The sequence below is a fragment of the Ctenocephalides felis genome, unplaced genomic scaffold, assembly GCF_003426905.1.
Source record: "Ctenocephalides felis isolate EL2017-DRISC unplaced genomic scaffold, ASM342690v1 CF-g0.4_SCAFFOLD_03570, whole genome shotgun sequence".
In the NCBI taxonomy this organism is placed as follows: Eukaryota; Metazoa; Arthropoda; class Insecta; order Siphonaptera; family Pulicidae; genus Ctenocephalides; species Ctenocephalides felis.
The window spans coordinates 2,624,406-2,646,702 of NW_020539724.1; the positions used below are offsets into that span (position 1 = coordinate 2,624,406).

Consider the following 22,297-nt stretch of genomic DNA (forward strand, 5'->3'; position numbering starts at 1 on the left):
TTTTATCAAAAATAATATATTATTACTTCCAAATGATCATGTTAAAGTTGATTAAAATAACATTTAAATGATAAGATTTCAATATTATACATTATGCATATATTATATAAAATTGTTAGTATATGAATAAAATAAGAGTGGTCATGTATTATTAACAGACCAATATAAATTAAATTAATTTTGTGTTCCTCCCCAAGCTCTTAAAATATTTAAGGCTTTATTAAACTGATTACTCCATTCAACTCGTTCTTCCTTAGTATCTGCTGACAACAGATAACGAGCAACCATTTCATTGCCTTGCTTAATTAATATTAAACTTTCCTTATCGTTTTCAAGAGCAGGTCTAGAATATTCGAGCATAATAGTGTGCAATCTTGCACAAATGTCCCTGCTGACTAATCCAACAACTTTGGTAGAACATCCTCTCAAATCAAGTGATCCTATTGGTGCCTAAAATGAAGATGTTTCAGATTTAAAAATATTTCATTCTATCAATATTTCTACTTTAAATATTACCTTTTTATTTTCATCATCTGGATACTTCCAATAATTTAAGGTGTGCCCATTCAAAACACACCATCTTCTGTGCCAAGCACCGAAACCTGATACATCTTCATACATTGTCAAGAAACCGTGGTGTTGAACAGAAACTGATAATTCACAACTTAACCGCATTTGTATGTTACCATCCAGAGGAGAGCCAGGAGCAGGCTAAAGATGAAAAATAATAAAATTAATTGATTTACCTTGCAGTAATCATTATTACATGACAAGTAATTTGTACTGACTTTATTCAATGTCCATTGCTGTCTTTGAATTTCTCTTAGTGAAAATATAATGTATCCTAGCAAAACTAGTTGTGGCGATCTAACAGCATTTGGTCCAGCTGGACTTTGTATCATTGGTCTTGCAAGTCTTGAGTCATGTTTTGATTTCAAAGGTGTTCCTTTACTTGGCTATAATAAAACAGAATTCAAAATGATAAATTTACAAAAACATGATTCATTTTGTTCATTTTTTGAATAAACTTTGTTAATGAATTATTAAATACCTTTTTTGATCCTATATGGTATTTAACATCATGGGGCAACAGTTGCTTCTTAGCTTCCATGCCATATACTTCTAAAGTGACTTTAAAGTCAGCGTACATGTCTTCCATTCTTATGGAGTCCTGGAACCTCATTGAATGCAGTCCTGGAAGGGTGCAAATAATTTGTGTTGAGATAACTCGTTCTTGATGCCTAATGAGACAAACAAGATGATGTCCTGGATGGGTATCTAAAATTGTAATTGAAACAAAAACACCATGATTACATGAAAAATTGATAATGCAAATTCAGTCATAAACGGTGAAAACCACATACCTGATGCTAATGTTCGTATATAATCAGTTCGAAGAGGTAATGTTATTGCATTTATATATAAAGATCCTCTTTCAGTAGGTGCACCTGGTGGTCTTATATATCCTTCAACTTTGAGTCTTTGGATTTCATTAAGTGCTGCTTGTCTTCTATGAGCTATAAAACATCCAGTTTGAACACTTTCTTTAAAATTATGATTTCTATTACTTACTTGCAACAAGCAGATGTTTTTCGCCATCAACTTGCTCAGATGATCCACAGAATTCTATGGTAGCCTCACATAAATTTAAAGCTTGACTACTCTGAAATGTAAAATTAATGTTAAATCCTGTCAGCTGCTTAGATATAATTATATTCAAATATGTAAATACCTGTGATATGACAATTTGTTGACGGGACACCTCTTCAGTGAGCTGGCGTATTTTTTCTTCTACCATTTCTGACTCGTCTAGGTCATCTTCTTCTTTTTCAGGACTAAAATGCTCCACTCTGTGAGCAATTTGCCGATTTGGGCTTTGGGAAGTCTGTTGTAAAAGCAAGCAAAGATAATTAACAGCTTTACCAGTGTTTGCTATGCATTTATAAAATGTTTTTAATTTTAACTTGTTTCTTTGTCTTATTTACACACCTGTTGAGTTTGTCTTCTGTAAAAGCTAACAGTATGCATGAGTGGTAATTTAGCAATCTCATTATCGCTTGAAGTTTCAGTACTTTCATACTGATCTTGGTACATCTTTTCAGGAGATTTCTTTTCAATACAATCAACTGTGTCGATTGAAAGTTTAGGTTGATCCATTTTGTATCCACTTTTATAGCAGAAGCTCGTAGAAGTAGTTACAGATTTGTTCTATAATAAAATGAAATGCACTATATTAGATTTCAAAATTTTAAAAGTACATTTGATGGTGTCGCACTCACCGGAGATAGACAGCGACCCCGTTTTGCGGGACTGGGCCCAGTCTGATCATTATGATTACCAGACAATGCCCCATCTAGATAGCGATTCATATCGCCCAGAACATCATTAATGTCCTCAGCTTCACTAGAATAGCTACATGCACTGCTATCAGGAGCCATCAATGTTGAACGCTGGGCATATGAGTGCAAAATTCAATATTCATTTTTTTTCTAATTACTGATCATAATATATCTCATTTATACGCATATAACTTTCATTTCATTTATACTATTATGTGAAATACTTACTAGAAATTTATTTATTAATTTATTGTAAGGAGAAAATTTCGTAAAAATCGTAAATCTATGCAAATAAATAAAATTGGAGTGTCTGTTTATAAAATTGAAATAGCCGTTTTTTTTAAAAGAAAGTCGATTCTCTCTTTGCTTAAATAAAAATAAAAATGCAGAAATTTAACTTTTTTTGTTAAATTCTTGCAAATAAAGTCACAGATACAGCTAGTATTGTTTATATTTCTAAAACTTACATTTTGTCTGCTTGGTGATTGGCCTTTGCTCACAGCTTGTAATATCTCATGACCCAAACTTACATCTCCTGTGGCATCACTGCTATCCATTTGACTGTCATCCATCATATCACTTAAAATGATCATTAAGCTACATTTTATTGTAATTTTTTTTTAAATGAATGTTATTAAAGTTTTTCCTTACCTATCGGATTCCAGTGGCTCCATGGAACTTTCATCTTGGCTATTTGATTCATAGTAAGATTCACTATCTGCGAATTCTTTACCAGGAAGATCTGGTAAACTTGGATATAAATGACCATCTTTTGGTGAAACTATCTTCACTTTTTTAGGACTTTTGTTTGGGGTGCTATTGTTTGAAGTATCATCTGCAAAAATATAAAATAATAAGTATATAATTATAGCCGAATAGCAAAATATAATAATTTATTTTGAGATACCTAAACATGGAGCACTAGGTTCAGGAAAAGCTGGTGGTGGTGGTGGTGCTTTATATTCGTTTTCCAATTGTTTATTTTCAGAGCTTCCCTGTCAGAGTCAAATGTATATATATACTATTACAATATTATATTATATAGAGTCAATATATATATTTGATTACAATATTTCAAACTTTTCAAACATTTATACATTAAGAGTATTTCCTTACCTCTATTGGTTTTTTAAACCTATTCAACAATATATCCAAATCTTTTTTCTTTTGTTCTTCAGTCTGAGCTTTTATCTGTGCTTGAGAAATGGTTTTCTCACTATTTGAAAATAACGCCGCTACTTTGCTTTTGATGCCACCAGTACAGTAGTTAATTGAACCATTGGAACTAGATGTGTCTTCACTAATAGAGATTGGAGGAGCACTTGGTTCTGGAGCTATTAAAAATCAGAGTATTATGCATAATAATATTAATTTAAAAAGTTCTATTTCAAATAGAATATACAAACCTTTGTCCTTCTGAATTAGGCTTTTGATGTTAGGTGCCATTGCAAGCGGAGCCTTTGGTGTTAAAGCTACACCTTTATTTTTTTCAAAAAGTGCTAATCGTTCCTGGAGTGATAATAAAGCTGGATCCACATCTTTCCTTGGACTGGTCTTACTCTCGAATAAAGCAGTTTTTGTCATTATTGCAGTACTTTTTGTGGGTTTTGGTGCCACTTTTTGAGGTGAAGATGGTTGAGAAGGAGGCTTATTTGTAGTTTCTGGTTTCAAAATTTTTGTTTGACTTAATTTTTCTGTAAAGTCAGATGAAGTTTTCTCTGCGAATAAGCTCTTTTTTGATGCTTTAGTGAGAGTATCAACAATCTTGACTTGTGTGTTACTAACAGTTTTTGGAACATCTGGTGCTCTATTTTTTTTAACTGATGGTTTTTGAGAAACAGAATTTATTATCTTTGGAGTATCATCAGATGATACAACACGATTCATTGGTTTGCAAGGAGTAACTTTACTATTCTGATCGGTGTTGGCAGAATCGGCATAATCATAGACCAGATTATCAGATTTTTCACTTCTTTTATAACCTTGAAATTCCTAAAATAAAAAATGCATTTATTTTTATGAAAAATAATTAGTAAATTTGTTAAAAAATATTGTCTCTATAATGACTACCATAATTAAAGCTAAATGAAGTTACTATCGTCTTACCAAATTTTGCAAAACTTTTTGGTCCCATTGAAGCTGTTTTGTAGGACTGGTACAAACACTTTTTGATGGACTTGAATTTACAGAAGAATTGCAACTTCTGCTATTTATAGAAGTTATACTTCGTGTAGGGCTTGATGGTTTTGAATAACTTGTGCTAGAAGTACATTCATCAAATCTTTCATTGATTTTTGACAACTTATTTGGACTTCTTGTGGGAGAAAGACCATTGTTTGTGGTGGGCTTAGGAGGACTGGGGGCCTTATATTTCTTTTTCTAGACAAGAAAAATAATTATTTTAAGACAAATAGAAAGTAATAAACTTAACAATTACATTCTTCTCACACAGTTCATAAATATAAAACAGTAAGTGCAATTTATATAAAGAACTACTTACAGATTGACTTTGACTCAAATCATCTTCCCAATTATTAATTGTGCTTGCAAGTTTGGCAAATCTATCTGTTCTTACACTTCTTGTATTTCTGGAAGAACTTACATCATCTCTGTTCTTATTAATCATTTCTTCATCAAACTTTGTCTCTGTGCGATGAATTGGAGATGATAAATCAGCATTTTCTAAAATATTAATTATATTCCAATCATTAAATTATTAGTTAATATTTACTTACTGTTTATTGATATTTGAGTAGCTTCACTAACTACACTACAATGATTATTCAAGAGCAATTCAAACTAAGCCTCATGCAAAAAATAAGTATAATATCGAATATTAGTTATACCTGAATACAAGGCTCCTAATCTTTGCAATCTATTCTTAGAAGTAGTCCTCAATATTGGTTCATTTTTACATTGTTCAGTACTCCCATTATCACTTTTAGAAACAGCCTCCTTCTTGGGGCTTGAATTTTCCATTTTCTTGAATATCGTTTCCATGTTCTCACCATCTTCCAACTGTCTTTCTTCAACTTGAACATCAACTTGTACATTTGAACTAGTCAAGATATTGATTTCTACAGCAACATCAACATTTTCTTTAGAATCTGCATTTTCAGTTGAGACGGTTTTTATTATTTTAGAGGGAGACGTATTTGACTTTCTTGGAGATAACCTATTATTTGTTTCTGTTAATGGCAATTTGTGAGTCTTATTTTTCAATCTTTCATTGCGAGCTCTTACACGGTCTAAGTAACCCTGGGAAAATTATAGAAATTAGATAAATAACATAAAATTAACATAAACCCAATAAATGACATATAATGACCATAAACCAAATAAATCTTGATTTTACAAGACATTACCTGTGTATCTGGATCCATTATTACTTGGTATTATAGTTCACAAACTATCCAGTTACCTAAACTAACATGTAAACACAAACGATAACTACAAAAATAAATATTGTTCACACAAAAGTTCGTTATGTTTATCTTATTTTGTTGTCAAGATTTAACGACGCCCATTAACTTCAACTGTAAGTTTTGATTTGAAAGGAAGTTCTAATATTGGCCGCTAGAGTGTTTTTTTCTTGTCAAAACTAGTGTGAACATGAAGATTTAAGACCGAGCACCACTGCCAACCTACTAAACAGAAAATATCGAATTTAAATCAAATTTTCAAATAGTAAATTTTGTAATTTTACTTTACGAAAAGCAATAACATTAATTTTAATTATTCTATTGATAGTTTATCTAGATACAGGTATTCGATATAAACTTTAATACTATGTATGTTGATATAAATTTGAACTAGGTATTTGGTATCAGACATAATTACATTTTCAAACGTGATTGCACATATACTTAATTAAACAATAAATCACATAAATTAATTCAAAATCATTCTAATTCTTTCATTTCATTTCATTCTTAATTCATTTTATTCATTTGTAACCAAGTTCACAATCAAACTTATCAGTTCCTTGAATTTCTTTCAGATGGCGCTATCCATCGTCTCCTCGTTTGACGTTTGTCGCATTTCGTGTTTGGAGCGATCAGTCGACAGTCAACCTAGCGATGTAAACTTCAACAAAATCCAAGATGGCTAAACAGTTGTGCAAATTGTAAGTGTAATGTCGTGAAAAGTCTGTTTAAAGTGATCAGTGAGTGTTATCTTAACAATGGCTGAAATAAATATTGATGTGTTTAAATTGCCAGAGGATGTGCGGGATAAATTAGCCGAATTGGATTTGGAATTATCAGAAGGTAGGAGGATGTTTTTATGAAAGGATCAGGGTGTTATTATTATTTTTTCCGATAAATATAAATGGTACTATGTTTGATTTTGCTGTGCGATGAAAGCGTTGGTTCCATGGTCATTAAATAATTTTAAGCCGATCTTTTAATCGTGGAAAATTATGTTAGGTTATGCTAAACAAGTGCCTTTCAAAACAAATCAATATTCAGTTGCTCTTGGCAGTTTTCGCAAGTGTAATGCAAATTTATATGCAGCATAAGCGTCTATTACTTCGATATTAAATTTATCACAACATGCATTAATTAAATACTGATAAACTTAATCATACATTTGATATAATCGCCAATATTAGCAATATTGAATTATCTGAAAAAATGTGCGAGGTACAATGATAGTACAAGAATGCTCATTGTTCTACTGTGATTATTAAAGAATTATTTGATTTGTGGAAATAATTTGCTGATAGTATAATATATTTCTAGAAAATAATACTACTTGCACGAAAGCACCGACAAAAAATTTAGAATTGAAATTTTCATACTATTTAAATTGGCATAAAATATTACTGTTATTCTATATTAATATATATATAATATTTTAACTTTTATAAATTACTTTACTATAAAGTATAATATGGAATAATCAGCATACTATTTCTTTGCACATTTTTATACATTTTCATAATATATTTTATTATATTAGTTAGTTATATTAGTTATTAGTTAATTATTTACGGTACGAAAGTTTTAATGAACAAAATTAATAAAAATTAACCAAAATAACCGAAAAATGGTCATAATTTCATCAAAACTCTAGGTTGCACTCAATAGCTCATATATTTCATACAGAATGTGAGATTTTTTCTAATTTTTTTCGGGACATTTAAGGTCAATAATATTACCCAACTAATATTCAATATTCAATAGAGAATCAACTAATATTCGTAAAAATATTTACTGTGATCTCTTATACCAGACTGAAAAAGATATATAACGGATCTTGCGATGGACAACCTGACATCGGGCAGCAGTTATGTCCATTTTTATTTGAAAGATCAAAAATATGTTTGCATTTGAAAATATCCTATTTTGGACACTGCGGTGTGTAATAGCAAAGGGAAATCTTTCACACTATTCTTCTCTGAATCGAGTTGGAGTTTGACTCTAACCAGGGGAGTACTACCCATTATATATATATATATATATATATATATATATATATATATATATATGTATATCATTTATATTATTTACACTCCGTTAATCGCCCATAATTCGAACGCATACTGTACGTTTATCTGAAAATATAACGATTGCCTTCCATTCATAGTACATTCGAAACATCGATATCGCTCTCATTCCTTATCGATTTTACGACTTTGTTTAAATTTTTTTCATCCTTTTACAGACGAAGAACGGTCGATGAACTATGAAAAATGTATACACATGTTGTATGCAATGTGTCATAAACACTGATATTTCCGAACAAAACCCAACATTTTGTTCAGCTGCTGTAAATTTGCACACTTGTGTGTTACTATCTTATCGCACTTTTGTGTAGTAACGATTTAGAATAATAATAGTAAATAGTAGTCTAATAATAGTCCTAAGGCAAGTCCATGGCAGGAGAGCACCACAAATCATTTATTTCCTTTTCCCTCCCTTGTTTATTATTCATTTTACCATAAATCACTTTTTTATTCACTTTTATGCATTTTTTTACAAACTTCTGCTTCGGCTTTAAGTTCCCTGTATTACTTCTTCTAGATTTAGAAGTACTTTCATGTATTTTTAATTTGTTTTGTTTTATTATTATTCTTCAAATACAAAAAATAATTTATGGGCTATGTCCATAGTGATGCAGTTTTTACAGTGATGATAGTACAAAAAAGATAAATTAGGTTTTTACTCATTAGTAGACTTAAAACAGGTCATTAAGTTTTTTTTAATCTTTTGTTAAGAATTTGATCTAACAACTTCATTGCTAGACTATTAGGATATTCATTCAGCCTGTTTTTATACCTCTGACTAGGTCTAAATTACACCTTCATCACCTGTTTTTTTTCCAATTTTACCATATAATATTCATATGTAGGTTTTTTATCTAGGATTTTTTTTTCATTATTACCAATATCATGGTAATGTTCGTTATAGTCTATTTTTATTAAGAAATACTATATACTTACTATATACTTTTAGTTACTCTATTTTCAGTTATCTTATTTTTTATGCTTTCTAAAGAAGTTCAGCTATTTTTTATTTTGAACTCACATTTTTCTGTAATTATTATTGTAATAACTTGAGTCCCAATGATTTGCAAAATTATTTGACTGGAACCTATCAAGAAAATTCGCACATGTTTTACATGGAAAATCATATGGTCTAATTCATACAACATTCAAAACACAAAAGCCGAAATTTATTTCTAATTATAAGTGAAAATAGCCATTTTCAGCATTGCCTCAATAACTACATTTTTTTTGTCTCACACTACAATATAGGCATACTTTTGCGATACTGAATGGGATATTTTACTCGATGATGTATGATACAGCTGAACTATTGTTTGTCACTATTAGAAAAAGGACAACCACTGGATTTTCTCCTAATATAAAATATATCAAATACAAAGGACTATTGGGTTGCTTTCATAAAAATCACCTTACTGAGAAGTATCATACATAGAACTCTTCGTTCTAATTGGTTTATTATAAAAAATATCCATATTTCTAATTACTTTTTCCGTATTTTATTTTACATATTATCCAGACATTTTTAAATTATAGCAAATCAGTTCATTGATGATTTGTAACCATCCTCAGTCAGAGACTATACAAAATTTAAAACTAGATAAATATAGTGATTAAATTTTTCTCGAAATAGATAGCCTCATGGTGAACCATTAGTGTTTTATCAAGTATTTCCTTTATCTTTTGCACGACTCCATTGTTAGATAATATATAATAATTATTTTTGCTTTGCAGTTTTTGGATATACATACACCCGTTTAAGACGATTTTCCAGGCAACATTCTAAAAACATGTCTTATGTTTTATATGTCGAGAAATCGTATTATTCGGGTTAGGACCAATATGTTTCGTGAAAGTACCGGCGTATTTGCGATAAATCGTATTAAGCATAATCGTTTTAACAGAGTTCTTCTGTATATGTTTTGTTGAATCTTTATCTTCCACGCATTTACTTTCCTATAATCTCTACATGTGGGTTTCTAACAATACTCCTTCGTGGTTAGTGAAAGTAGAATAAATTGAATATTACTATTCAGTTACAAACTAAAGGATAAAAATTGAATTGTGTACTTTTGATTTTGCTATGGGGAATCGTATACAATCGTAAATATAAATGTTGTTAAATAATAAATAAATTGTTATCTTACTTAGAGAGACGTCTTCCTAATTATAAGGTGGTAGAAATGTAACAGTTCTTTTCCTTTAATTAGTATCCAAATGAAAATTAATTAACACCATCGAGTAATTACAAGCCTTCATTTCTAAGTTTTTGTTGATTGAGTTCAATAATTGTTTATTAAACGAATTCGGTTTTATTTTAAGTAATCAAGTCAGGTTCAGGTTATCTTTGGTCTTGAATGCCCAGGTTCCTGGTTCCAAATCTGCCTCTGATAGTGATATCGGTTATCTATAATATCTTTTCAAATGAAAGTTGATTTATATTATTGACATTATAAGCTATAGCTCTTCCTCGGCAGCTGAATCAAATTACAAAATTATCAGTATTAGAGAAATTCTGATAATAAAAATAAATCAGATGGGCCAACCGTTGGGTTGTTTACAGGCTTTGCTGGGTTCTTTTAAAGGAGTTTGTAGTACTTCTGGGTTCTGATTGCTGGTTAAAAACCAAGTTAGATTTAACCAAAAACCTGGTTAAGTTTATGATTTTGAATATACTGTTGAAGACTTTTTGCTTCGAAGCTTTTGAAGTTTCTGGCAAACGTATTTTCTGTTTAACAAAAACACAATTACAGTTACATTTCTATTTACTAATGATATCTGCAAGATTTCTTAATTACTTGGCTTACTACAAACATTTTGAAATATTTTATTTTTTTATTAAAATATATTTGGTTTATTATCGTGATTTTTTAGATGGCAACCCAATGGTGGCTCTAAATTGATGAATTTATGATTAGAAATTCTCATACTGATGACTTTTCATTGTTGCAGCAATGTTATATTTATTTGGAATCGGAATAGTCAAAAATCCAGAAAGAAAATAGTTTAATATTAACTTGAACCACCGGTTTAAGTGGTAAGAACAAGTTGCTTATATTCAGAAGTCCCAGGTTCGATACCGCCAATACTTTATTGCCTCTATTTTTTTTTCCTTAAATTGTGTTTTATGCAGGTTAGATCTTGGACTCTGGTGCCTTATCAATATAGTTCGATTAAAATGTGTCAAATATTGATCTTTTATCTAATAATGCGTACATCTGCATCTAATTACAATTTTGCAGAATAATACGTTAATGTTAGCACGTTGCATTACGAGGAGACCCCATGCGCATAAAATGAAGGGGACACATGCATTTATTACTTTTTGTCAGCAATGTGTTTCACTGTAGGAATATTAAAAACTCAGTGGCGCCGTTATATTTTGTGATGAAGCCAGCCGAACGTAAATGTTATATCATTTTTAATAGTTTATAGAGCCATAAAAAATGAATGATCTTGATTAAAATATAATGGATAAAGTCTAGATTTGATACGAAATGATAAAATTTTGAAACAGATACTTAATGTTCTCAGATATATTGATACTGGCCAATTCATAAAGTGAAGGCTGATATTTCTAGATATTTGTTTTATTTTAAATAAAAACTTTAGGCATTTTAATAAAGACGCGAACATTATTAAGTACTCTACTACTGTGGACCCTTATTTTCATTTTGTGGATCCTTATTTTCATTTTGTGGACCTCCATTTTTATTTCGTGGACCGCCATTTTTATTTCGTGGACTTTCATGTTTATTTTGTGGAACTCCATTTTCATTTCGTGGACCGCCATTTTTATTTTGTGGAACTCCATTTTCATTTCGTGGACCACCATTTTTATTTCGTCGACTCTCATGTTTATTTTGTGGAACTCCATTTTCATTTCGTGGACCGTCATTTTTATTTCGTGGACTCTCACGTTTATTTTGTGGAACTCCATTTTTATTTTGTGGATCCCCATTATCGTTCCATGGAATTTTTAGGGGGCCCTGGGGTCCATGTGGACCACTTTGGGAATTACTGATCCAAATGAAAAAGACTGTCGTGGTATAATAATTAAGAACGAGGGTTAGAACAAACTAAACCTGGGATCCGATCCAACTTGGGTCAGCTCGCTATCAAGCAGTATGTAATTTAATCTCGTAAGAGAAGAAATAATAGAATCACAATCAGAATTTAATGTTTTTACTTATTTTATTTATAAATTATTATTAATACCAAAGTTTATATAAATGTACAATTTAAGAAAAAACAACCAGAAGGCTTACTACTGACGACTAATCTTTCAGAATGCAACTAATTATTTGAATTTTACCCTCAAAATCACTTACTATTTTTTTATAAATACAAATTATTGTTAGTTAGTAAAAAATGTGACCCTATTACATGTGTATTGGGTACATTATTAGGTTTCGGCTATCAGCTTTCAATAAGAAAGTTGAAGTCCACAAAGTGGTAATTTTACATGTAATGGTCACTCACGATCCTATAGTATTTTACACAATAATATATAAGGAATGTTCTCCCGTAGAATTTCTTGCGCCAGCCTCTGCCGAGATTTTTTTTCTTACCTTTTAAAATGTTAAAGGTCTGGCAAACACCTTTTGCTTTTCTCGGAAGCGAACATTGTCCGCAGGAAATATTTTTTTCGGGGTTCGGTGTTCGGTATCTGTGTAATTTATAACTTGAAACGATAAGAGTATAACAAACATGACTAAGTGACTTTGTTTCGATAATCTTTTGCTTGGATGTACTTTCTTGCGATTATTTTTTTTTGCTGGAATTGATAATCGTTATTTTACGACTCTGATTGGAGTTTTCTTTGTAAACATTGAAATCTTTCCAATCGGATAGATTTTTCTTTCAAATATGTTTTTGTTTTATATATTTTCACCATGATTACAATTACATGTCCCATAAGCAGTTTCTGTTAAAAGTTTCTTATTGTAGTGTAGTAATTATCTCGAGCAACCCCAGTGGTTAATCTGAAAGAGATTATATTTATATGAAAAGTATTGGTAATAATTAATTTATTATTATTATTACTTGTTTATAATTGTGTTTATTTAATTTAATAAGTTTAAAATCATTTATTAATTTGCTTCACAGTATATAATTAGCAGTCATTAATTAATTCACTGACACTGTTTGCTTTACATCTCTACATTCCACTAAATAGGGAAAAAAAACAAAATATTGTGAATAAAATTCATTAAAAAATAATTAAAAAATAACTATCCAATATTTTATAGCGCATGACTCTATAAAGTACGTTTTATGTATATTTTAATTGTAAAATATTCTTATAATTAACGAAACGTTCATAAATCCGCGCCCATAAAAAGATAGTCATGGTATAAAGTTTGCAATTTCAAAACATATTATATTTTATAGAATTAATTTGCTGCTGCTATGCGAACAATTTGAAGAAATTACTCTAAGCTTAAGTTTAATTAGAGTATTCCATATAATATTATTTCATCTTAAGTTCACTTTTTTATTAATATTTATAATTAATATTTTCTATGGAACAAATTAACTATGACTGGGTAATGGCCACAGTCATTTCTAAATGTAATAAAGAAATAAAAATAGCTTTTAGATAAAAAAAACTACTGCATATTTTTGGAAAAAAGCAAAGTGAACCATGGGATATTATTGTTCCTCATCATTCCGTATTTATCTTAAATTTATAAAAAGTAATTGTAAATTAATTAAATAAATTAATTGTGTTGTATGGTCAATTGTTAAATGGATCTATTTTTTATATTTCTTTGTTGCTGTTATAATTTTGTTTAATTCGAATATAATAAAACTTCGGTTGAAAAAACCTTATATAATCCCAATTTAAGGAAGTTTAACAATTTCGCGGAATAAAAGTTTGAGCGAGCTTTACAAATTGAGTCATTTTATTTTTAAATTGGTTGTGGTTGATGTCCAAAATTTGATTTATAAGGGTAGTCGATAGATAGGTAGATTATCATGTTTTAATTGTTATATACCAGAAATGCTATAGCATCCACCTCACGTATTTCGCTTCTATGTTACACAATTTGCTTTGCACAAGATGTGGTGACTACAAGCAAAGTTAAAATAGGTCGAAAATACTTGAATAATCAGTTAGTTATTACCTTGCCAGGTGTAATAATTACATAAAAACGTAAGGGTATATATAATAAAATTCAAAATAAATGACTTTAAAGTTTGAATGTTATAGCATCCACGTCATTTTGCGTCACAATGAATATGAACGCTATAACATTCATGTCCGCAAACGTGTTAAACTATTATTATCTTTGTACATAATTGACTAATTTAATTTTTCCTCGCAAAAGCTTATTTTTATCCCTACGGTTGATTTTTTTCTACCTCAATAAATTAGTGGACTAATGAGCGGATGTTTTAACCTTCATAAAAATCGCGGTTCATATAAAAACAGTTGAGTAATTTTTAAATTAAACTTATACATATTTAAGCTCTTAATTCGATTCCCAATTTTTTCCATCGATTTTAATGCAATTTTGTCTGTCTGTTCTGCGAATATCGCAATCTCAATGACGAATGCCTCGTCCTTAACAAGTTTGATACGTTTCTTCGGAATTCTGAGGAGAGTTTGAACAACCGTCCGCAATGAGTCACTTGCTGATGTAAAATAAATATATACAGAGAACTGACACTAGCTGGTGCTCCAACTAACCGGTTATAACACACCGAACCAGGATTCCTAAACATAGTTTTGTAAAAAAATAGAGGCAGATTGATTAGTTAAACAATTAAAAAAAATATTTATGTGCATACACTTTTTTCTAATTTATTTTATACATAATTATTTATTTGAAATTTTAATATCACTGGTTCCTTGTAAGTGTCTGACCATTAATCACACTAGCCACTTTACTTAGTCCCTTAACATTCTTAAAAAGTGCTTCAAAGTCATAGTATAAGGTTCTCTACTTTGTTCGAAATCGTGGTAAGGCTTGCTTCTCAGTAAAGTCTTTGTTTCGTGCCAGTTGTCCTACTTGTCATTGCTAATGTAAATTTTAACCTGGTAATTTTTCTCGAGAAGGCAACCCAGCGGTTCACCCCTGTGAGTGAGATTGTATTCGAGATCTATAACCTGAAGTGGAAATTAGATGCATACTGCTTGATATCGAGATGGCCGAGATTGGGATCGAACTATAACCTGAAGTGGAAATTTGATAGCATACTACTTGATATCCAGCTGGCCGAGATTGGGATCGAACTATAACCTGAAGTGGAAATTTGATATATATATAAACTAAATAAATATTTATATATTTATTTTACAGTTGCCAATGATACAACTAAAAATGTGACAACGACGTTCTTGGATTTTTCTTTCTCTATGTCCAATAATAAGTTATGAAGACTGCTCCTTGAAATAATTTGGTATTTGAATTTGATTAGATTAAATGGATTTGGTTCCAAAACCAATATAACTACTATTTTTTTTTCTATCTTTTAAAGTTTGAAAAACCTGTGTCATATTATAAATGTTTCCATAAAGCTATTTTCACTGCCTATTCAATCCAATCGGCTGGATAGTGTTGATGTCCAATTGTACATGATGCAAAAACGACTACATAACAGTTTATCCCATGAATAATGGATTCATTGTTTCCTAATACCATCTACTATTTATCATCATTAGTGGAACTTTTTTCAATAACTTATTTATAGTAATAATTTATATCCAGAATACATCTGCAATATATTTGTGACTATATTTGGTAGTATTTCTGTAGTATTATAATTTACAGTTATCCTCGGTTTTAGTGCATGATTTGTACCTTCTAAATATTTTTTTTAAATTATTTTTATTACATAATTTAACTTTTTACTGTTGATTTTGCGTATCTGATATTTTCGATATAATTCACTTTCACGCGTAACACAAGCAAAAGTATTTTAATTGGTTTTTGATGCTGCACTTTCGCATATTTATTTGTACAAAAGAAAGTAAATTATTTTTTTTATCAAAAAGAGATTGTTGCAGCTGGGTTTGCTTGAGTAAACATTGAATTAATGCGTTTTTATGTATTAGGTAAAATAACAAATAATAAATAATTTATGATTTATCAATGTAAGAAACAAACGAAGAACTCCGTAGGTAATGGATTTTGCTGCAAATTTTCCAATACCTATTAAAGTATTCACTAAATTGTTTGTCATCTTAATCCTATTAAAATAGGCAATAGTGATGAAAAGTGAAAGATGTGTTGAATACTTTACATGGAAAATTAGATAAATAAAAATCGGATGCTTGAGATACTTACTTTCTAATTATATTTATATGAATCAAAGTGTATTAAGAGATAATATGACAAATTAAAATTATATAAAGCAAAAGACATGTGTCCTGTGTAAATAATATAAAAAACAGTCACAAAATTTTAATACAACTATGTGGAAATTCTCTAATTCACTTTCTTTTCATATGAGTCATAAATATTTTGTATTCATATTCTGGTTTCAAAATTATGATGAAGTTAATTACTCTGATAAACCACGACCCAAGCAAGTTTATGACAAATGTCTAGTGTGGTCATTGGGTTATCATTCGTTTATTACTGTTATCAATCTAATTATAAATAACTATTATAAATAAAAACTGATTATATTTATATATATATATATATATATATATATATATATATATATAATAAAATTATAGCGTACTAAATAACAGTATAAGTAACAAAATGCCTATGCAAAGTTGCAATGTGTTTTTTACTCTATTTATAGTAAGAGTAGTGCGAATTTTTATCTTGCAATTACAGAATATTACAAATATGGAACGTTTTTCATGATTTTGGTCTTTTACCTGATACACTTAAAAGACGTTTTGTAATTTTAACTTCAACTTAATAATGCAATTTGTCAACTAAATAATTGTAGTCACATTCTGGAGTGTTACGTATATAAATCACTCATTTTCAATACAATTTTGAACTAACTTTATTACAACTAGAAACTAGATCTCGGTTTCTATTTAATAAGTAATTAAAAAATCTGTTAAGGATTAGTAACATAACATTTTGTTCTCAATTCCACTAACACTTGAGTGATAAGAGTTTTGCCTTTACAAGCACAAAGTTTCAGGTTGAATTCCCGCTTCGAACAACATGATATCAAGCAGTAGTGATAACATTGCTTGAAAATATATATCATATCTAAAAATGATTTCAAGTGTAATAACTATTTGAAATATTTAATAATGAACTTATCATAAAGATAATGGACAACCATTGGTTGGTATATACTTTAATAGGTAATTTTCCTTTTGCGTACTATATCGTAGCTGCGTGATGATATTTAATTATATTTTCTCCAATTAAATTGTGTTAATTTCATATGCAAACTGTCAAAATTTCGATCATTTCGCAATGTTTGGAACATGTCACATCTCCGAATTTACAGTTTCCGCATGTTTCCAATTAGTGTGCCATTAGCGAAAGCGCTGAACTGTGTGATATGATATACCAGTGCGATTGCCTTGGGTTCGCGGATGCGTAATTATTCGATTTTAGATAGTTATATATTATTTCATATATATATATATATATATATATATATACTAGCAAACCGGGCGAACTCCGTTTCACCACCAGATGGTTTTACTTTATGTAACATTTTGTTTGGTGATTAAAAGATGGAGAAAAAAATTGCCTGCTGTTGAAATTGAATAATTTGCACAATACACGTGATTGATTTGATGGTTTCCAATTGAAATGTTAGAAAACGAATAATTTTTTTTTTACTTTTTGCACAATCTCACAGTGAACACAATGCCGGTTTGTCACATGAAATTACCAGAGCAGAGAACGTATGAGTATCTGTCAAACAAATGAGTAGCAGTCAAACAAAAAATATTAGTTTGTAATGCTTGCTAAGTATCAGAGATGACGCTGTAGGTGAAAATCAGCTTTTCTGTTGATATCTTTCTTCAATCTTCTTTGCTATAAACCTCACGGAGTCCGAGACCTTTCCAACGAATGCAAAATCGTCGAAATCGGAGATATAAAAATTTTGTGTTTCTATCTCTCTTCAAGGATCATGTAGACGGATACCGATTCATTCTCACAATTAGACTTATTAGAACCACTGAAACTTATTGACTTTATGAGTTTATTAATTGAGGGAACCCCTGCACTTCTATATATCTCTGAAGTTGTATTTCTGATCAAGATGAATCTAAAATTTTAACATCGAATGCGTTATCTTATCTTATTTGCTTTTTGATGCATTGTATAATATCATATCTGCGAGATATGCATATCATATGTAAAATATAAAAATTCATTATGCGTTGCGGAAGAAATGTAATCTTATAGTTCCTGTTGATTAAGATTACTAGTTGGTTCTTAATAAAGACAGTTGTTTTTCGATCATTTATAAATTGAATAGTCATTGAAGATGTATTGAATATTTGAGTTCATGCAAAGTGCACATTTAAGCTGTATTTGACTTCATCCATTTTAAGGTTTGAGAAATATATTTCATATATTATTATGATATATGTAGCCATGGTTATTTTCGAATAATTACGGCCGCCGCGCCTATTTTGAAAACAAATAGAAGTTGCCCGCATTTCCGAGCAATGTTATTCTATCAGTCTATGTCAACATACTCTAATAATATATGCGAACTTTCTTTAGACGATATATGTTTATTTAGGTATAAACTAGAGAAAAGCTCTATGTGCACACTACTTGCTTTTCAGTAGCTACTTTTCCCAGCATGGACTTCTCTTTTCATTCATTCAACCTATCATTAACAATAGTAAAATTCAACTGGTTTACATAATTTAATTATTATGCAAATATTGCGTGTAAATATCAATTTCCATTGAGTCTGCGACAAGTAACTTGCTAATGTTATGAAATACATATCATATGTGTATGAATCAAGTATCGTATATCGTGTCAGCTGTTGTAACACCTTTCATTTTCTGGTCTACATTTCCTTCCGTTAAATTGTTCTGATATATATTGTATGATGTGCATTGTGGTTTTGTGCAAAAGTTTACTTTTAAAGTTTCATCGAATGTCCTTGTATTGTATTCCTGCAGGATTATAATACAAGGAATTTATGTCGTTCAATAGGATTGCGAAAAGTTGAACTTTGAGGCGTTAATTCTAGTACTTCATCGTAGAGCACAAAAGAGCATCTTTTTATCCAAATACTCGACATCATTAGTTAAAAAACGAAATTATATTTCTATTACCATTTGAATAAAACCACTAACCTTCCTTCACTGTTTATACATTGCCTCATTATATAGCGATTATTTGTTCCGTGCACGTGTTATATGTATATTACTAGTTACTAGCAAATGCATTCTTTTCATCGCATACTTGGTACGGCCGCTTGGTTGACCTCACGAAAGACCCGCTACCCTGACAATGGAACATTGATCAGTAACGAAACGTGCGTTCGCATGTCGGAAATAGAGCGAGGGCTAAGGGATAATTTGTAATATTATAATAAAATTATAACGTGCATCAAGTATCGACATAGTAGTTATCATTATTTCCGTGTAGATTTAAACAGATGGCATGTTCTCAAAAATGCGATTTGCGATTTGCGATTTGCGATTTTGATGAAACTTGGCACTATACTTTACCAAGATTGTGATCAAAATTTAAAGTTGGAACATTTAATAGTTTCTGAGATACGCGAGCTTGATGGCTGGCTGGCTCCGCGCTCAATATTGACATTTAAAACTGTAGATGCTTTATGGGGGTTGTTCGTTTTTTTTACAAAAAATGCAAGGTATTTGTTTTCTCGAAATGTATTTATCATAGAGACATGCGGTTTTTTAAACAAAAATTATAAAATCATAGAATATTACGAAATTTTCTTTTATCTTTTTTTTCGCTGTCATTTTTTAACCAGGGGGCGACAATGTCGGCCTTGCATAATCGACTTGCATTTTTTTTTAATTTGTGGCACCGCATTGAAAAAAGTCAATTTGAGAAAAACGTATTTAAAGTTTTTAATATAATGTACTAAATACACCATTTAATTTAATGTACTAAATACACCATGGTGTTCAAAAATGCTGACACATTAAAAAGGTCATGTGCATGAGGTATTATAATGAAAAAGAGAACAGCTGGCATACAATAGCTCCGGGGCGATGAAAAAAACAGTTTCAGAGGATCATACATATAGATAGATATATATATATATATATATATATATATATATATAACTTCGTCAAAAAAATAGATATTGAGATGTTTTTTTTTAAAAATAATTCTAAGGTTTTTAGCTTTCATAATATCAAAAAATCTTAAAATCTAAAAAAAATATAAATAAAAACCGAAGAACCCCCTTAAAAAAATAGTTATACAATTCAAATATTTCCAGTTTACATAAAATATGCACGTTTGTTTATATGTTGAAATTTTCTCTTAGTTTCTAAGACTTATTATTTGAAAATGTAGGCCCTAAATACGTATTCAATTTCATCACTAAGAGAAGGGAAAATCATTGGCTTGTCTCCTAACAAAACTGGGTAGAAGAAATTTATACGTACAGCTCATAGATTACTGAGAATAGATCTAATTTCCTTTTATGCATTCTGAAACAACCATTTTTGATAATGAACATGATTTTACCAAGAAATGATTGAGAATTAAATCCATGGTTTGTATGCATGTATGCATCTAAGGTTTGTATTATACCACTAAATAATTATTAAATATGTTGAAGTTTTTCTCTCTAAATATTAAAATTCTATATATTTTACTCAGAGCTTCGACTAGTTTTCATTTGCCCGCATATTTAACGTTCAATGTAAAACGCATAAATGCGGACGTTTGTGGTACTCTTCTACTCATGAATTGACATGGTCCATAAATTTGTTGGTATATAAAATTTTTAACCATTTCATCAGGAACTGCTGTGGGTGATTCGATATTTTACAGTAGGCGTTATTATATTTATATTGAGTATTACAATTTGTTAGGTTTTGGGCTACGAATAATAAATCATTTTCTGAGTTGAAGTAGAATCCTTCAATGTCTTCACTTGAAAAACATAAAACTGAACTGAATATTTTATATGCTGAACATGGCTGCCAAGGTTTTTTATATCTGTTTTTAATAAATTATATTTTACGAACTACATTGTAGAGAGTTTTTCTCCAACTGTGATGGATTTTTAATTGTAATTATATTTTTTTAATTTGTTGCAAACAACCTCTGAAAAGCTATTTTCACTCGAAATCTGAAATCTGAATTTTGATACCGTCTATTACTACTGCTTGAAATCAACTTGTTCGATGAAAACGATTACCAATCGTCCCTATTCCCAAAGCATTTAGCAAATGAACTATTTGTAATTGTGGTTTGGATTAAGACTTTGTTCATACAAAAATTAGCATTTTCGAATAAATAACTAGATATTATGAGAGGAACGAAAAGTTATACAACCTTGAATTAGATTGTCACACACGATACATAAAATTATTGCGAAATAGCACGTTTTTGCAGTCTACCGCATTGCAAATAAATAAAAGGTACTTGCAAAATTATAGTACTAGTAAAGGTTAATGAATTCTTCATGTAAATCAATCGGAAATTATATTATATTTTGATATAAATTAAAAAATTGTTACATAAGTATATTATGCTTGAAATATTTCAATATATGTTGTTTCTTAATATATCACCTTAAGAGTGTTGAAAGTGTCGCATTTGATTGGAAAAGTTCTTGGAAATACGTAGGTGACTGTAGAGCAGTTCATTCGCAACAGTGGCTTTAATTAAAATTGTCTTTGTAATTGCTATTAATTTTGATTGACCAACAAAGAAGCCTTACGAAACACATTTATGAATAACTTGTAGAACTTTATACGATTGCTAAACTTTATATCTAATTTGGAGTATGCACGTGATTTATGTTGCAGGTCAAGGGTGCCTTCATCGCATATTTGCATATTATAATAAATTTATTTTTATGGTGATTAAAGGAATATTAATATGATCACGCGATTCGTAAGGCATTTCATTATTATTCAAGCAATGAAGATACTTATATTCCAGAAACTATTTTAAAAAATAGTTGTGAATATATTTTGTCGTTCATTGTAATTGTTTATCAAAAGCTTTGCGGGAATAATTGTCAGAACTAAATTGTCGTATTTCATATTATAAAAAAAATCATATGGAATGTATTTCATGAATTAAAGGTAAAAGGTGAAAGAGGTAAAAGCTTTGACACTTTATTTTGTATCTTATTTTTGACATAGGAGCTGATGTATCTAACTCTACATGTTCTAGTATCATTTGATGTCAACACTACTTGATATCAGGTTGTCCGAAGATAATGTTCTTGATATCAGTTGCAAGGCCAAAACTTCTATTAATATCACGAACAACCCCTACTACAGATAGTTTCTACGTCGATATTAATGCTA

The 22,297-nt window shown here is 30.0% G+C and overlaps 2 protein-coding genes across 4 annotated transcripts in view; one reads left to right on the top strand and one right to left on the bottom strand.

Moving 5' to 3' along the window:
- The window catches only part of LOC113383073 (disco-interacting protein 2), a 267,401-nt gene that overhangs the window by 949 nt on the left and 244,155 nt on the right, over positions 1-22,297 (top strand). For all 3 annotated transcript variants that reach the window (XM_026621324.1, XM_026621325.1, XM_026621326.1), the window contains exon 2: positions 6,340-6,607. In XM_026621324.1, coding sequence (XP_026477109.1) covers positions 6,523-6,607 — 85 coding nt within the window. In that variant the 5' untranslated portion in view covers positions 6,340-6,522. The remainder of the gene's footprint in view (positions 1-6,339; positions 6,608-22,297) is intronic.
- On the bottom strand, positions 175-5,462 carry LOC113383067 (anillin-like; the record flags this gene model as incomplete). Its single annotated transcript, XM_026621318.1, has 17 exons — positions 175-450; positions 517-711; positions 789-956; positions 1,052-1,278; positions 1,365-1,517; positions 1,573-1,663; positions 1,733-1,885; positions 1,990-2,208; positions 2,280-2,450; positions 2,807-2,918; positions 2,991-3,174; positions 3,247-3,334; positions 3,456-3,673; positions 3,746-4,331; positions 4,446-4,718; positions 4,840-5,021; positions 5,186-5,462. Coding segments are annotated over 17 exons (3,573 nt in total), but the record flags the coding sequence as incomplete, so codon positions are not given.